At 46.5% G+C, this 16,210-nt stretch overlaps 1 protein-coding gene across 2 annotated transcripts; it reads left to right on the forward strand.

Moving 5' to 3' along the window:
* The first annotated feature begins 616 nt into the window (after window positions 1–616).
* Window positions 617–15,578, forward strand: MTHFSD (methenyltetrahydrofolate synthetase domain containing). Of its 2 annotated transcripts, none has more exons than XM_055000618.1 (8): window positions 617–719; window positions 1,742–1,845; window positions 3,305–3,418; window positions 3,704–3,817; window positions 6,185–6,275; window positions 7,264–7,376; window positions 8,032–8,157; window positions 14,559–15,578. In XM_055000618.1, exons 1-8 carry the CDS (start codon window positions 635–637, stop codon window positions 15,051–15,053), a joined length of 1,242 nt encoding a protein of 413 aa, XP_054856593.1. In that variant the 5' UTR covers window positions 617–634; the 3' UTR covers window positions 15,054–15,578. The 2 variants fall into 2 exon arrangements, with proteins under 2 accessions (XP_054856593.1, XP_054856592.1); XM_055000617.1 differs by lacking the exon at window positions 3,305–3,418 and adding an exon at window positions 3,455–3,568.
* Window positions 15,579–16,210: the final 632 nt, after the last annotated feature.

A 16,210-nucleotide genomic window follows, 5' to 3' on the forward strand; every position in this document is an offset into this window, starting at 1 on the left:
GACTCTCTGCTTAATAAATCATCTCAATGCAATGTCTCTCCAATACGGTTGCCAACTCGTTTGGGAAATTCCTGGGGATTTGGGGGTAGAGCCTTTGGAGGGTGGAGTTTGGGAAGGGACACCAGCAGCAGAATATTATGCCATCGATTCCACCCTCCAAAAGCAGCCGTCTGCTCCAGAGGAACTGATCTCTGTAGTCGGGAAATCAGCTGCCGCAGATCTCCAGGCCTGGTCTGGAAGTTGGCAACCCAACTTTCCAAACAGGCCGCCTATGGAATATCCCCCCACTCCATTATGATCGTTAGTATTCATCAACAGCAGTAGCAGTAACCTCCCTGCCCGGGCACATGATGTTTGCATAGCCTGCTAATCGATCCTGCTACCCAAGATCCCTTTCCCGCACCTCTCCAGTCCTTCTCCCAAGCAGGCTTTTTGCAAGCCACCCAGAAAACCCACACGGATTGCATTTGCTTCGCGCGCGGAGCCCTTCCGCGGGGCGGCCAATCAGCGCCGCCGCCGCCGCGTTTCGCTCTGGCGGTGGCGTCTGGCCCCTCTGGGCCGCCGTAGTCAGCAAAAGCACGTGGAGAGCTACAGTGCAGCCGCTGGTGGGCGGTGCTGCTGCAGGGGAGGTGGCATGGAGCGCGCCGCGGAGGCGCGCCGGAGCCCCGGGAGTCAAGGCGAGAGCCGGGAGGAAGCTGCTTCGCGTTGCCAACCTCCAGGTGGGGGCTGGAGATCTCCCGGAATTGCTGCTGATCTCCAGACTGCGGGCATCAGCGCCCTTGGGGAAAAGGGCTGCTTGGCAAGGGAGACTATGGCATCCCTCCCCGCTGAAGTCCTTCCCTTCCCCAAACCCTGCCTCCAAAACCTAGCCTGCAGTTGGCAAGCCTAGCCAGGGGAGAAAAGATGGGGAGGGAGGCGATGTTTTGTTTTCCATAATTACCTTCAAGGAGATACAGACAAAAGGAATCCATCTGCATGCCGTGCATTCGTAGGTTGTGGCTAGGGTTGCCATCTCCAAGTTGGGACATTCCTGGAGATCTGGGGGCCGTTTTCTCCAGGTGAACGGATCTCTGTGGCCTGGAGACCAGTTGTAATTCCAGATCTCCAGCCACTACCTGGAGGTTGGCAAGCCTAGTTGTGGCACTCGATCTTTGCTTGATATTAAAGGAGGTGGGGGTGCAGACTGCTCAGTGTGCTCTGCAGGGTTGAGTGGGGAGATCCAGGTTCAAATCCCTGTTTTGCCACAAAGCTGTCCGGGTGACCTGGGGCCAGCAGATCTCTCAGCACAGCCTACCTTACAGGGTTATTGTGAGGATAAGAGGGGGAAGGCTATAGAAAGCCGCTATGATGAAGTGGTTAGAATGTCAGCCAAGGATCTGGGAGGCCCAGGTTTGAATACCCTCTGCGAGGGCCATCTCAACTCCCCTCTGCCTGGAGATCAGGGGACGGGGCCACCAGCCATGTGACCATTTTCTCGGAGGGCAACCCACTGAGTTCCACCACCTCTTTCCCCAGAAAAAAAGCCCTGAGTAACACTATTATAATCTCTGGTGGATGTGGCACTGCAGAATGTTAAAATGAAAGTAAGCATGGGAATAAATTACTGCAGTTTGGAAAACTAGGGGTGTTCAGGAAGTCTTTATCACCTTTGGTGAAAGGGCATTACGAGTTACCAAAAAAAAACAAACCCAAAATGAAAAAGATAGTTTGGAAACACTGTCATTTTCTGCCTCTTTCTAAGGCGTTTCCAAGTGGGACATCCGACAGAAGATTTGGGATTACCTGGAAGCCAGTAATTTAGCTGATTTCCCCAGGCCTGTCCATCACCGGATCCCTAATTTCAAGGTACAGCAATGCCCTTAACAAATAATAATTAAAATGCAGAGAATTCTTAACTGAACGTCGTTCGCCACAAAATACAAAGCAGGACTAAGATTATCTTTTGTCTCTCCGTAAGCGATGTCAGTTGTGCTGCAAAGCAGCTTATTGTATTTCCATTCCACCCTTCCTCCAAGCATCCCAGAGGCCAGTGGTGTTGGCCTGTTCATCTGTCTCAGCAAAACCCAAAGGCAAGTCCCGTGGGCTTCTTCTGCAGTGAGTTTTATGATGCCACAAGACCTTTTTGCTGAAGGAGTGGAGGGCGATGGATATAGTTATTTTGCTTGCCCCACTTTGTCCTTTCAGTAACCCCATCTGTCAGACTGAGAGAAAGGGATTGGCCGATTGGCCATAAAGCCTCAAAGCACTAGCCACATGTTGGACATCTGCACACGTTTCAAATCTGGTTGTCTCTGAAGAGTCTCTCCATACAAGACATCTGACACGTGAAGAACAAGTCTAGAGATGCAATGTTCGCCTGGGAAGGGTAGTTTAGAAAGAGCTGGCAGCAGGGCAAAGGCTTTGCTAGACACTGGAGCTGTGTGAAGGGGCTGTGAAATGCCAGAAGAGAAACTTCAGCCCATGATAACCTCTCCAGGTCCAAGACCAACTCTGGAAGGCAGCTCCAGCCCATTTCCATTCCTTGCTGCCCTCTGGTTGTGATCCCACACTGTTTTAGACTGGAGAGGTGAAATTGACAGAGCCTTCCTGGAGGCGAAGGTGAAATTAACAAACCTTCCGAGGAGCGATCTCCGCCAGCTCTGTCTTTTTAAACTATACTTCCCGGCTAACATTGCGTCTCCCTACACTTGAGCAAGCGCCAAGGCATCTCGTGCAGAGAGACTCCGAGATAATGGATAAATATGTACACTATGAGAAACAGCCAGTCCCATTTGTGAGAATTGTCCCCCTCCCACCCAGAAGAGGTGGTGTAGTGGTTAAAATATCAGACTAGGATCTGGGAGACCTAGGTTCGAATCCCCACTCTGCCATAGAAGCTGACCTTGGGCCAGTGACACAGTCAGCCTAATCTACCTCGCGTGGTTGTTGTGAGGATAAAATGGAGACGCTGAGATTGACATAAGGCACTTTGGAGAAAAAGGCCGGGTTGTAAATGAAGTAAATAAATAAAATAAAATGCTTCTCTAGGATACGTCTTATGAAAGGGGCAGAAGAACATAAGTAATGGTTAGTCAGTACTGCCATACCTAGAAGAGGCCAGTCTTACATCAGCCAGGATATTATCTGAGCAAGGACCATTTTTACTGCCAACTCCATTTTCTGGAGCCGCAGGGAACAAAGAACTGCCTTCCACCCTGCAGATGCCTCTGGGCAGAGAAGTTCCTTTGCCTGGTGAAGGAGAAGCTTTCTGACCGCCTGTCTGTGGGATCTGGTGGGCATGACGTGACGCCTCTTCCCAAAACAGGGTGCCCCTCGGGCCTGCGCAAGAATCCCGGATTTGCAGGAGTTCCAGTGCGCCAAGATCATTAAAGTAAACCCTGACGCACCCCAGAAGAATGCCCGCTTTTTAACCCTGGAAGTGAGTATGTCATTTCCAATATTCTTCTTGATGCAGGGGTCTTTCCAGATGTGCCACTGCATACAAAAATGGGAGGTGTTTGATAAAGCGCGGGAGGTCAAAGTGGATCCTGACAAACCTCTGGAGGGAATCCGGCTGGCTGCGCTCCAGGTAACGAACCTTTCTCTCCAAGAGGTGCTTCTTGCGTGCTGCCCCAAGGGTGCCTGGCTCAGATTATCTCCTGGGGTCAAGGAAAAAACTGGCCGTTCTGGATTCTCATACTTTTCCTGTCTACGTTTGTCACAGGCCAGGAAAACCCTCTTGGTGCCAACCCCGCGGCTGAGAACTGGACTTTTCAACCAGATTGTCCCTCCCCCTGGAGCAGGCAAAGACACCCTGAGAAAATGTGCTACCTCACAGGTATGTATTTATTTTTATTTATTTATACCTTTCTCGCTGAAACTCAAGGCAGATTACGCAGCGTGTTACAATACAGCTGGCAGCTGGGACGTTCAATAAACAACACGATAGGATATGGATTGCAGGACAATTTGAAAACGAGCTGAAATCTGATACAGAGCAGAAACAATGTTGGAACACAACGTGAGCAATTTGACATGGCATAATAAAACAGTAGCAGACAGTGCACAGTAATATCGTCTACAGTCCCTGTACCTTTATCAATGCATCTCTTTAACCATTTCCTTACAACACGGCCCTGTTACTTGTGTAAGAAAGCCCTTCTGAATAATTCAGTTCTGCACGGTTTGTGGAAAGCCGGGAGATGGGAGCTTTCCTGACCTCTTCAGGTACATGTAGCTGTTGGTTTTGCCCATGTGCTGGATAGTACCCGAAGAAGGCCTTGTTCAGAAGAGCAAAGCTGCCATGACGGAGCTTAGGGAGAGAGGGGCCCCTGCAAAAATGGAGCCAAGGCCATGAAGGGCTTTCTGTGTGATAGCAGAAACCAAACGAAGCAAAACTGAATTATTCAAAAAGGCTTTTGTATTGTAGGGAGGGGCTCTCCGATGCTTCACTAATGAGTTAGGGACCACAGACTTCAGCACTATGTTGCCTTACATACTACCGGTTGTCTTAAATATGTGCTCCTATGAACTACTTGTGCTTCGTGTGGTCTAATGTTAGCTCTAGAATTGCTTATGTTCTGTTTCAGCATTTCTTCAACTCTGTATTGGATTCTTTCTAATGCTATGTCTTTGTAAACTTGTGTTTATTTCCCCTATGGCATGCATGGTTTATGGAAATGTCCTTAATACAGATTGTACTAATCTCACACTGTGTAATCCGCCTTGAGTCTCAGGGAGAAAGGCAGACTATAAATGACATTAACTAATTCATTGAGCCTGGTAACTGATGGGCACCAAAGGATTGAGTATACATACTCTGTCTGGCTCCCAGTAGTAATTGAGCACCAGCTGGAGCACTAACAGTGGGAAAGAGCAAGAGTCCACTAGTACTTATAAAACTAACAAAATTTGTGGTAGGGTAGATGCAAAATTTGTGCATCTGACGAAGAGAACTGTGATTCTCAAAAGCTTACGCTACAGTAAAGTTGGTTAGTCTTAAAGGTGCTACTGGACTCTTTTATTTTGCTGCTACAGACTAACACGGCTGACTCCTCTGGATTTGTGGTAGGGTATGAGCTTTTGTGCGTCACAGCTCATTTCTTCAGATACAGTCCCTTTCCCTATAGAAAGTGTATCTGAAGAAGTGAGCTGTGACTCATGAAACTTCATCCCCTACCACAAATTTTGTTAGTCTTATAGGTGCTACTGGACTCTTGCTCTTTTCTGCTGCTACAGACAGACGAACGTGGCTACCTATCTTACAGAATTATAGAGTTAGAAGGGACCTCCAGAGTCATCTAATCCAACTCCCTGAACAATGCAGGAAATTCACCCACACGCACACCCAGTGACAGAAGAAGAGCCCTGCGGGATTAGACCAGCATCCCATCCAGTCTAGCATCCCATCTCATACAGTGGCCAACTAATTACTCTGAAGGGCCAACTGCAGGGCATGGAGTTCGAGGCCTTCCCTTAGGTTTGCTTCCTGGCCCTGGTCTTTAGAGATTGACTGCCTCTGGATGAAGAGGTTCCCTTTAATCACCATGGTTAGTAGCCACTGACAGGCCTCTCCTCCAAGAAAATGTCTTTTTAAAGCCCAGGGCTATCATAACATCCTCAGGCAGTGAATTCCACACTTCAATCACTCAATGTGGAAAGAACTTCCTCTTGTCTTGATCTGGAGACTCCAAGTTTACTTTGAAGGGAAACCTATGTAGAGTGCGTTTCTGTAGTCTAGTCTTGATGTTACCGTGCCATGGATCCAGGTGGCCAGGTTGGCTGTGTCAAGGTAGGAATCAGAAGCCAGGTTAGAAGGAAGAATCTGGTTTCTCACTTCTGTTCCTTCCAAGGGCACCATTAGAGAGAGAGATTTATGTTGTATTTCCACCCTGCTTTTCTGCCAAAACTTTCAGCAATTTAAAATAAAGGTATGTCTGAAATATAGTGGAGCTCTGTTGCCCTCTAGTGGATAAGGCTAGTATGTCTCAAGGGAAATTTTGCATTACCAAAGTCAGATTCGAGATGTGATTTCTTTCAGCCGGAAGTCAGTCAAAAAGGACGACTTGGCAGGTTGCTGAGGAGTAGACACAAGAAGCTGTTGTGGCTACAGAAGATCTTTGTCCTCTCAGAGGAGGCTGGGGAGGGAAGAACGTTGGCTCGAATTTCCTTCTCTCCCTTATTAATAATTTTTCCCCCTTTTCAGGGTGTCAGGGATTATAGCGTGCCGATAGGGCTCGATGCAAATGTGCACGTCGACCTCGTGGTGGTGGGATCCGTGGCTGTCTCTGAGAAAGGTACCTGCCGGGAAAACTTGGAACATAACAACAAGAACAATAATAATAATTACATTTATATACCTCCCTTTAGGACAACTTAACACCCACTCAGAACGATTTACAAAGTCATTGTTATGATTATCCTCACGACAATCACCCTGTGAGGTGGGTGGGGCTGAGAGCGCTCTGAAAGAGCTGTGATTGCCCCAAGGTCACCCAGCTGGCTTCAAGTGGAGGAGTAGGGAATCAAACCTGGCTCTCCAGATCAGAGTCCTGCTGCTTTTAGCCAGTACTCCAAACATGAACATACGTGATTTATTTTTTATTTTTATTTTTTATTTTTTTCTACTTTATTAAGTTTTTTTAAAAAAAATACAACATTTTATTTTATAGTCCACCTTTCTCACTGAGATTCAAGGCGAATTACACAATGTGAGTCAGCACAGTCAGTTTCAAAGACATTTCACTAAACAATGTAATAAGGCATATAAATCCAAATTTGCAAAGACTTAAGCCAGCAGAAATCCAATACAGAGTTGAAGGAATGCTGAAACAACATAAGCAATTCTAAGACCGACATATTAAGCAACAGAAATTACCCAGTAGGAACATACTTAAAGCAACAGACAGTACATAGTAGTAAAGTCTATAGTCTCTGTCCTGTTACCGATGCAGCTCTTTGAGACCACTTCCTTATTGGCAAGACCTGGATTCCAGTCTCCACTCAGCCATGAAGCTTCCTAGGTGACCTCGGGAGATGGTCACATTCTCTCCCTCCAACCTACACTACAGGGTTGCTGTGGCCACAAAACAGGGGAGGGAGAACTGTGTCTAACAAACTGGAAAGGCAAGGTAAAACAGCAAGAGCTAGAAAAGCTCCCCCTGTGTTGCCCCTCCATTCCAAGGCAGCAGTTGCAGGAGTTGGGGGGGGGAGATATAATGAAACGATGAAACCTTTGCCCAAACGTGGAGGTTCACTTTCTTCTTTTATGGTGCTGCACTTCAGGCTGGCGAATCGGGAAAGGGGAAGGCTTTGCAGACATGGAATACGCCATGATGGTCTCCATGGGTGCTGTGAGAGAGGACACGGTAGTCGTTACGGCTGTTCACGACTGCCAGGTAACGATATTGTGCAAAGGGGCAGCGGGCTTCCCGAAGGCAGAGACCGCTGGGCAGAGGGGGGCAATCTGCTCCAACTCATCCATCGGCCTGTCAGATTTCCAGGCTAAGAGAAAGCTAAAAGTATAGATGGCTGCCCGACATTCTGCAAGGGAAACATATTTGCATGGGTGGAGAGGAGGGTTGCAAATGCTACTTCTGTTTGTCACGGGGTGAGGGGCGATGCCTCCTTTTCCTCCCCTTGTTTTCAGCAACTGCTTTGGAAACCAAAATGTTCAGAAGCAGGACAGCTAATAGAAACGAGGGGGGGAGAGGCAAGCCTTTGGGATGGGGGAGGTTTTCGGTCTCAAAGCTCTTGCCGTGGCTCAAGTCTCTTGTGTCAGGAGTAAGCGGAAGGAAATCACCCTTTTGCTAGTGGGCTAGGTCCACAGGATACAGCCCGTTTCCTGCATGGACTCAGGGGTTGAGCTAGATGGTCTCTGTGACTCCTTCCAGCTCTAGGGCTTGAGGCAAACCCTGTGGCTGTCTCTTCATCACCGCTGTTCTTAGGGCTGGGAAACTGAACTTTTAAAAACGGCAGAATTTGAAAATGGTGGTTTTCTGTATTTGTTCTGGTAAGCTTGGCCTCCAGCCTTTCTTCTGCTCCTTGTGGCAGGTAGTGGATATACCAGAAGAGCTGCTTGGTGACCACGACATGACTGTGGACTACATTTTCACCCCAACAAGAGTGATCCAGACGGGCTGCAAGCGTCCAAAGCCCCAGGGGATCCTATGGCACAAGGTAGTTTGCGTCTTCAGCAAGCAACTCAAGGCCTAGAGAGGGTAGGAGAGCTTCAGAGCCCTCCTGCCGGGAGCTCGATCGATCAAGTACATCCCCACCAGGGTGCTGGGAAGAGAAAAGGGCTTTCTACCACCTGCGGTCTTTTGCTGGGAGTTGGGAGAGAGGCTGAGACTCCCAGCATGGGAAGCAGGAGCTTTGCCAAGACCCTTTCACAAGCTCTGTAGGATCCCCTTTCCCTCTTTCTGCAGGACGTGTCCTTTGTCCCTCTGGAGAGCAAGACCAAAGTTAATGGGCTTAGTTTACAGGAGGGTAAACTAATCTGACCATGGAACCAGTTATGGATGGGGTGGAGGTGTGTGAATTGTCCCTCTCTGCAGAGACTGGGCAGCTGTCTGTCAGGGAATGCATAATCCTGCATGGACGAAGGGGTTGGGCTAGATGGTCTCTGTGGCTCCTTCCAGCTCTAGGGCTTGCCGCAAGCCCCGTGGGTGTCTCTTCAGCACCGCCGTTCTCGGGGCCTTGGGAATCCGGTTTGCCTGGCTCCACCTCGCTAGCTTTGATCATCTCCTGCTCTAGTGTCAGAATTGGGTCCCCATAAATACTTTCTCGGCCATCCCTGGCTTCTAATCACAAGCGATATCTGCAGAGATATCTGGCCAAGACCTCCGCCACCAAAGAACCCTTTCATCTCGGTGCCACTTTTGACACCCTAGCAGACGGGGCTGGCCTGCCATGCCCCTTTATCAAAACTGGGCCTTCTTTTGCATTTCCACACTTATCAGCCAGGGGGAAAGATTAAAGCTTGCAATCTCGCTCCAGGCAAAGGGTGCCTTTCCCATTTCACTCCTAAGGGTCTGCCATCTGTTCTCATTCCCTGCATGATTTGAACTGTTTTCTTTTTGGCACAGAAAGGTTCTTGTGTTAATCTCTCTTTGGCTCTCGGAAGCTCACACCCTAGAAATCTTGGGTTACCGGACCCAAATCTTACTCTTCTACTACAGACCAACACAGCTACGCATTTGAAACTAGCTTTGTATTTGGTTTGTGGTACCTTAAAAGAAAAAAATATCCCAGCCAAAGGTTTTCTGAATCGGAGGTCCGTTCGTCAGCTGCATCTATCAAAGTGAACTGTAGTTTATGAAGGCTTCAGTGGGAATAAAATGTTATTGGTCTTCTAATGTGCCACAAGACTCCCATTTTTTTAGTGCTCAGTCGATCTTTTTTGCAAAGGCTTGATTTTCCAATCTCTGGTTTGTTTTCTGATTCTGAAAAGCTTGTAATATCTCAGTGCCAGTAATAACAATCCAGCTGCTCTGCCCTCGGGGCATTGATTTACTACTTCTTCTAAAGAACAAAAAGCAGTAATTATTGTTAATATTTGGGTCCAGAAGCACCTTAGAGACCAACTAAACTTCCAGCTTTTGAGAGTGAAAGCTCCCTTCGTCAGACTCTCGAAAGCTCACACCCTGGAAATCTGGTTCTTCTCTAAGGCACTACTGAACCTGAATCTTGCTCTTCTGTCACAGTCCAACATGGAAACCCACCTGAAACTATTGCTAATATTGTCTTCTTCCAGTTTGATGTAGTGGTTAAGAGCACAGGACTCTAATCTGGAGAACCGGGTTTGATTCCCCACTCTTTGGCTTGAAGCCAGCTGGGTGACCTTGAGTCAGTCACAGCTCTCTCAGAGCTCTCTCAGCCCCACCCACCTCACAGGGTGTTTGTTGTGGGGATAATAATAACACACTTTGTAAACTGCTCTGAGTGGGCATTAAGTTATCCTGAAGGCCAGTATATAAATCAAATATTATTATTATGTATACTAGTATTATTATGTATTATGTATACTAGTATTAATATGTATACTAGTGCTAGGAGAATTTCACTTTTGAGAAAACATTTAAATAATTTACTTCATTTATTATTTAAATTTTATTAATTTATTTAAATTATTAAAAATTTGATGTATTGTCGAAGGCTTTCACGGCCGGAGAACGATGGTTGTTGTGGGTTTTCCAGGCTGTTTTTAAAAATTTATTAATTTAAATAATTTACTTCATTTATTATTTAAATTTTCTCCCCAAAGTTAAATTCTCCTAGCGCTAGTATGCATAATAATAATAAGCCCCGTGGCGCAGAGTGGTAAGCTGCAGTACTGCAGCCCAAGCTCTGCTCACGACGACCTGAGTTCGATCCTGGCAGAAGCCGGGTTCAGGTAGCTGGCTCAAGGTTGACTCAGCCTTCCATCCTTCCGAGGTCGGTAAAATGAGGACCCAGTTTCCTGGGGGTAAAGTGTGGATGACCGGGGAAGGCAATGGCAAACCACCCCGTAAAAAGTCTGCCAAGAAAAGGTCGTGATGCGACTTCCCCCATAGGTCAGTAATGACTCGGTGCTTGCACAGGGGACTACCTTTATCCTTTTGCTTCATTTATACCCCACCTTTCTCCCCAATAGGGACACAAAGAAGCTTAACGTCACTCTCCTCTCCCATTTTATCCTTGCAACAACAACCCTGTAAAGTAGGTTAGGCTGAGAGAGAGTCACTGGCCCAAGTCACCCAGCAAGTTTGGCAGAATGGGGATTCGAACCCGGGTCTCCCAGATCCTAGAGGTAACCAAAAAGGTTAGAACAAAAGAAGAAAAAAAGTGTAACTGATAATGTAAGAAGATGGATTAAAAACACCAGTATATAGTTTAATTCCTCAATTAAAATACATAGATTTAAAATCCACAATAAGGTTCAATATATAAGTAATAAAAACCTTGTATATATACATAGTAAAATCATTCATATACCAGTATTTTAGTACATATACAGTGAAATCCTAAACAGAGTTACTCCAGTCTAAGCCCATTGATTGAAATCAATCTCCATTGATTTCAGTGGGCTTAGGCACGATTAATTCTGTTTAGGATTTCACTGTTAATCTCCATATGTACAGAATCAAAACCCAGACAAGTTTCAGCCCAAGGGAACCCCATATACAGACCTGATCTCCTTAGAGGAAGATGGAAGAAAAAATGTATTGCTAGAACAGCGTTGCTAAAGATAAAGCCTGCAGCACTGATCAGCAATATAGACAAAGGCCCCACTGTGTATTCCCAAAGCAAAAAGAGGAATGATTTTATTGGCGGGTTTTGCATCTCCCACCTCCTGAGTGTTTTCCAAAATTGCAGCTTTCGGGAGGTCTCCTTATGCTGTAGATGCTTCCTGTTCCAGTACAGGTGCTTGAAACGTAGATGCTAATCCTTTTATCTCTGTCAAATCTGGGATTTGCAATCTCCTTTGGGGGAGGGGAAAACAAAACACAAAACTGCAGCTCCAGAGAGGAACTGCTTTGCCTGCACAAAGCTGCCGCCTGGATTGTTTTTTTGTTTTTCCTGCCTGCCTCGTAAATCACCCTTGGAAAGCAAGGCTGGACTGAGCAAAGACAACAGCTTAAGGGCTTCTTTTAATAGAGAGGTCCTTGTTTTCCAGCCTCTGGGAATTCTGTTGATTTGGAGGGAAGCTGCTCAGGTGAACTTGTTTGCAAACAGGTAAAATGTGGGAGGGGGCATTACCAAAATGAGTAGACCAGGAGCAGAGGAAGAGGATGTAAGCCACTTTGGCTGGAAGACAGGTGGGGTATAAATGAAGGAAATAAATAATTAGAATCTATTAGGTGCCCCCCCCAGTGGCTTAAACAGTGGGTCCATGTCTATTTTGTGCCAGCGTCAGTAGCACCTCTAAGACTAACAAAATTTGTGGTAGGGTATGAGTTTTTGGGAGTCACCGCTCACTTCTGTTATCTGAAGAAGTGAGCTGTGACTCCTGAAAGCTGACGCCCTACCACAAATTTTGTTAGTCTTAGAGGTGCTACTGGACTCTTGCTCTTTTCTACTGCTACAGGCAGACTAACACAGCTACCCATCTGGATCTATTTTGTGCGGAAGCAGCTCAGGGTTTGCACCTGGAAGAGTGTCATTCTGTGGCCTCTCGAAGGTTATAAAAACTCCTGTTTTGTAATCTGGTGCTGATGGTTGCAAGGAAAATTAGGAAAGGGGTGGTTAGGAGGAGGGTGGGTCTAACATGGGGGCAATAAGGAGAAGCCCACGAGTAAAGTATGGGGGAAGGAGGTATTAATCTCCAGGGAGAGCACAGGCAGTTCCCCCCCCCCACGTGCTGGCAACTGCAGGTTTCTCCCCCTTTTGCAGTTTAGAGGATTCTAAATAAAGCTTCCAATATATGTGCAAAATACCCATATGCATGGATTAAATCCCTCTTGTGGGGTGAGAAGCATTTGTGTTGGAACTCTCCAGGCCTGGTTTGCTTCCAAGAGTGATTAGTTATGTGAGAATGGGGGTGGGGGGACATTTTTCCTGTTTGGTCAAATTAGCATAAAGTTTGGGCATTCTACAAGCTGACAAAACCCAGCGAGCCGTTCTAATTTTGGGCTCCGGGAAGGGGAAATGGCGAAAATCCCTTTCCTCCCATTGGAGAGTTTAGAAATCTCATCGATGAATTTAAATGAGATGTCATGAGAGGATCTGCACCGGAGAGTTTTGCACAGCTGAAGCCCTGGGCTCTTCTCAGAAATCGACAGAGGTGTCACTTCAAGTACACGCTGGCTGGAACTTCCTCTTCGACCACGATTTCTCATGCCACTAATAGGCCCTGAGGCTGGCCTGGGAGCACCACGTCTATAATTATATTGTAGCTAGCGTCATCTATGTCCCCAGTTCATTTGTCAGTGTCAGACCAGAGAGAGCATTGTGGAAGCCACCGTGAATACATGGACCGCCTTATCCTTGCCTGCTCTGACTGGCAATCACTCTCTGGGAACTCAGTATTACTATTATTAATTATTATTATTATTAACAACAACAATGTTTCTAACAACAACAACATTTCTAACCCGCGTTTCCTGCAAGCGGGCTGGCTCTGGGCGAGGTACAGCAGTTATAAAAATATAATTTAATTTAATTTAATTTAATACATTTATATTCCGCCCTCCCCACATTAATACAAATATTAAAAACAATTCATAAAAACAACAGTTCATCATAAAATCAACAAACAGATACTGTAATAACTGTCCCAAGATGGGACAGTTATGTCCCATATGTTGGGCAGACGGCTGGTGGACATTGTGTAACCCCACACTTAGGGGGAGGCCGGTGGGACGCTCCATGAGGATCTCATGCTGGCCTAAACCATACGCCTGGTGGAACATCTCCGTCTTACAGGCCCTCCGAAATGATAGAAGATCCTGACGGGCCCGGGTGTCCTCAGACAGAGAGTTCCACCAGGTGGGGGCCAGGACCAAAAAGGCCCTGGCCCTGGTCGAGGCCAACCGAGCCTCCTTGGGGCCAGGGACCACCAGCACATGTTTTCCAGCTGATCGGAGCATTCTCCGGGGCACATATGGGGAGAGGTGATCCCTTAGGTATGCTGGTCCCAGCATACTCAGTATTTTCTGTACCACCCGCTCCCTGATCTTTTTAATGAGAGATGCTGAGGATTGAACGGGGTACCTTCGGTGGGCCGAACAGGTGCTCTGCCATTGACCCATGGCCCCATAACGAGCCTTCTATTGGAAGTGTGTATGTGTGTGTGTGTTATGTGCTGTCAAGTTGCCCCCGATCTATGGCGACCCTATGAATGAAAGACCTCCAAAACATCCTATCATTAACAGACTTGCTCAGATCTTGCAACCTGGAGGACGTGGCTTCTTTTATTAAGAGTGGGGTGTAATTAATTAATGTGCAGCCATCCTGTATATCCATCAGGAAGGCAAGTGGGAGGAAAGAGCTCTTTTTAAAAAATAGAATTTTATTAAAGTTTTAAAGCTAGATAAAAAACATATAGACAAAAAAGAAAAAGAAAGAAAAGTAGCATAAAGAAAAAGAAAAAAGCTTATACATATATAAACAGGAATACATGCCATACATACTTGAAAAGGACTAACAGTATTACATATTAAATGCCAACTTCAAAGTTACCGTAGGTAACCACTTCCCCTTTCATCCATGCATTCCTTCCCTCTCCCTATCTTCAAAAGCACAGCCCATTCGTTCGTTACTTTCTGTTTCTTGCAAAAAGTCAATAAGGGGTTTCCAAATGTTCAAATAAGGAAGGCAAGTGGGGGATACATCTCAAAAGCCACATCTCAAAAGTGCCAAGACCACGGCAATACAGCCCGGAAAACCCACAACAACCATCACATCTCAAAAGTCCAGCATGTCTGTCTCCTGGCAACAAAAAAACTCAGCAAACCGTGATGTGAAACGTGTAGCACTCCGTAGCCAGTAGCTTAGTTTCCACAGGGACTGGTGTGTATCTCTGAGCTGATGATGTGATAATGCATTTGGCAACACACACGTGATTTTTAAAAAGGACTCTTTTCACTTTTGTGCTTCAGATCAGTTACAAGACAATGGAGAAAATCCCAATTCTCAAGAGCCTTCGTTGCAGAGAGGAAAAAGCCGGGAAAGATGTCACCCTCAAAGAGGAACGGACAGATGTTCCAGCTGTTGTCAAGCCAGCCAGCAGAGCCCGGGATGCTAGGCCTGAAAGTGCCAGGTTGCAGAACGAGTCCAGCGTGTGCCAAAGAAGCCCAGGGGATGAGTCTCGGCCCGCTAGCTCAGACCATCTTCATGAAGTTTCCAGTCTGTTTGTGGGGAACATCCCTCGGGGAACCAGGGTGAGCGACTTCAAGGCTGTCCTCCGGGAGCGCCAGGCCACACCTGTGCAGCTCACCTGGCAGGGAGCGCAGCACCGAGCGTTCCTCCGTTACAGCGATAAAGCGGCATCCGATGCCGCCTTGGCGGCTTTGCAAGGTCTGACGCTCCAAAGTTGTGCCCTGAGAGTGGAACCTGCCAAGGCCCAAGGCAGCAAAATGGCTAGTGGACAGTGACGGGCAAATAGGAAAGGCAACCCCGTTCTTGGTGTGGCTACCCAACAGAGCTCCAAGTCAAAGAGTTTTTGTCCCTTTAGTCTCGGGGGCTTTATTTTTGGACACAAGTGTTAACACAGAATGGTTTTAAACTGCTTTGATGCTCCCCTGGGAGATATTGTTTCATTTTATTTATATAGGAGATTTATAAGCTGCCCCTCCTGTGAAGGGGTACCATTACTGGAACTTTACTGGCAAATCCAGTTCCAACAGTCCTGGAGGGAAGCAACAGTTAAAACTGCTTTACATACACAGGGTAAAATGTACCTTGTATGTAAAACCTGTTCACAACTTGCAAAGAACTTGCTGTGCTATTAAATGGCTTGAAAATTCAGAAATGTGAGAAGTTCTCCATTTCTCTTACTCTTGTATCCTTTGCTGTCCTCCTCAGTGGACAACAATTCTCAAAAATGTGTGTACAGCAAGGTTTTCTCACAAGGAAGCATGAGTGCAGGGGGTCACATGCAGAACTCTCATATAAATGCTGCTTTGGTAGAATAAAACCAATTTATTTGATTTTTGTTTGTTTTTGTCTTTGGTGTGATGCTTTGTTTCCTGAAAACAAGATAGATCGGGGCTGAACTACTTTCACAACAGAAACACTTGCCAGCGATCCCAGACATAAAGTCAAAATAAGCGCTGAATTGCTGTGGGTTTTTTTAAAAAAAAATTTAAAAACATAAGAGTTGGAATTAGTTTCATAGCTCCAGGCTGTAGCGTGATGTATATTTTAAGCTCAACATTATACCCCAAGAGAGGCAGATTTTCATAAAGCTCTTTTTAAAAAAGATATACTATGGAGCATTCTTTGTACAAAATCCCACAATGAGGAGGGTCTTCCCTCCCCAGGAAAACAAACGTTTGAAGCAGTGGTGTTGATACCTTGCAATAGCGTGGGAAAAAACTAAGTCCTGGGAAAAACCCCTCCTTTCTGCTTTTCCTAAGAACATCTTTGGCATATGGTGGCTCAAAAAAGCAGCCCCGAGTAGTTCAGTAGTATCTGCTCCAACTGGCAGCTTCACGGTCTCAGAACTGAACCTGGCACCTTTCGCACACCACAGATGTGTTCTAGCCCTAAGCACCAGTCCTTCCCCAAAGCATGCTCAGAAATGAAGCAA

This window comes from Eublepharis macularius, chromosome 16 (assembly GCF_028583425.1).
Source record: "Eublepharis macularius isolate TG4126 chromosome 16, MPM_Emac_v1.0, whole genome shotgun sequence".
Lineage (NCBI taxonomy): Eukaryota > Metazoa > Chordata > Lepidosauria > Squamata > Eublepharidae > Eublepharis > Eublepharis macularius.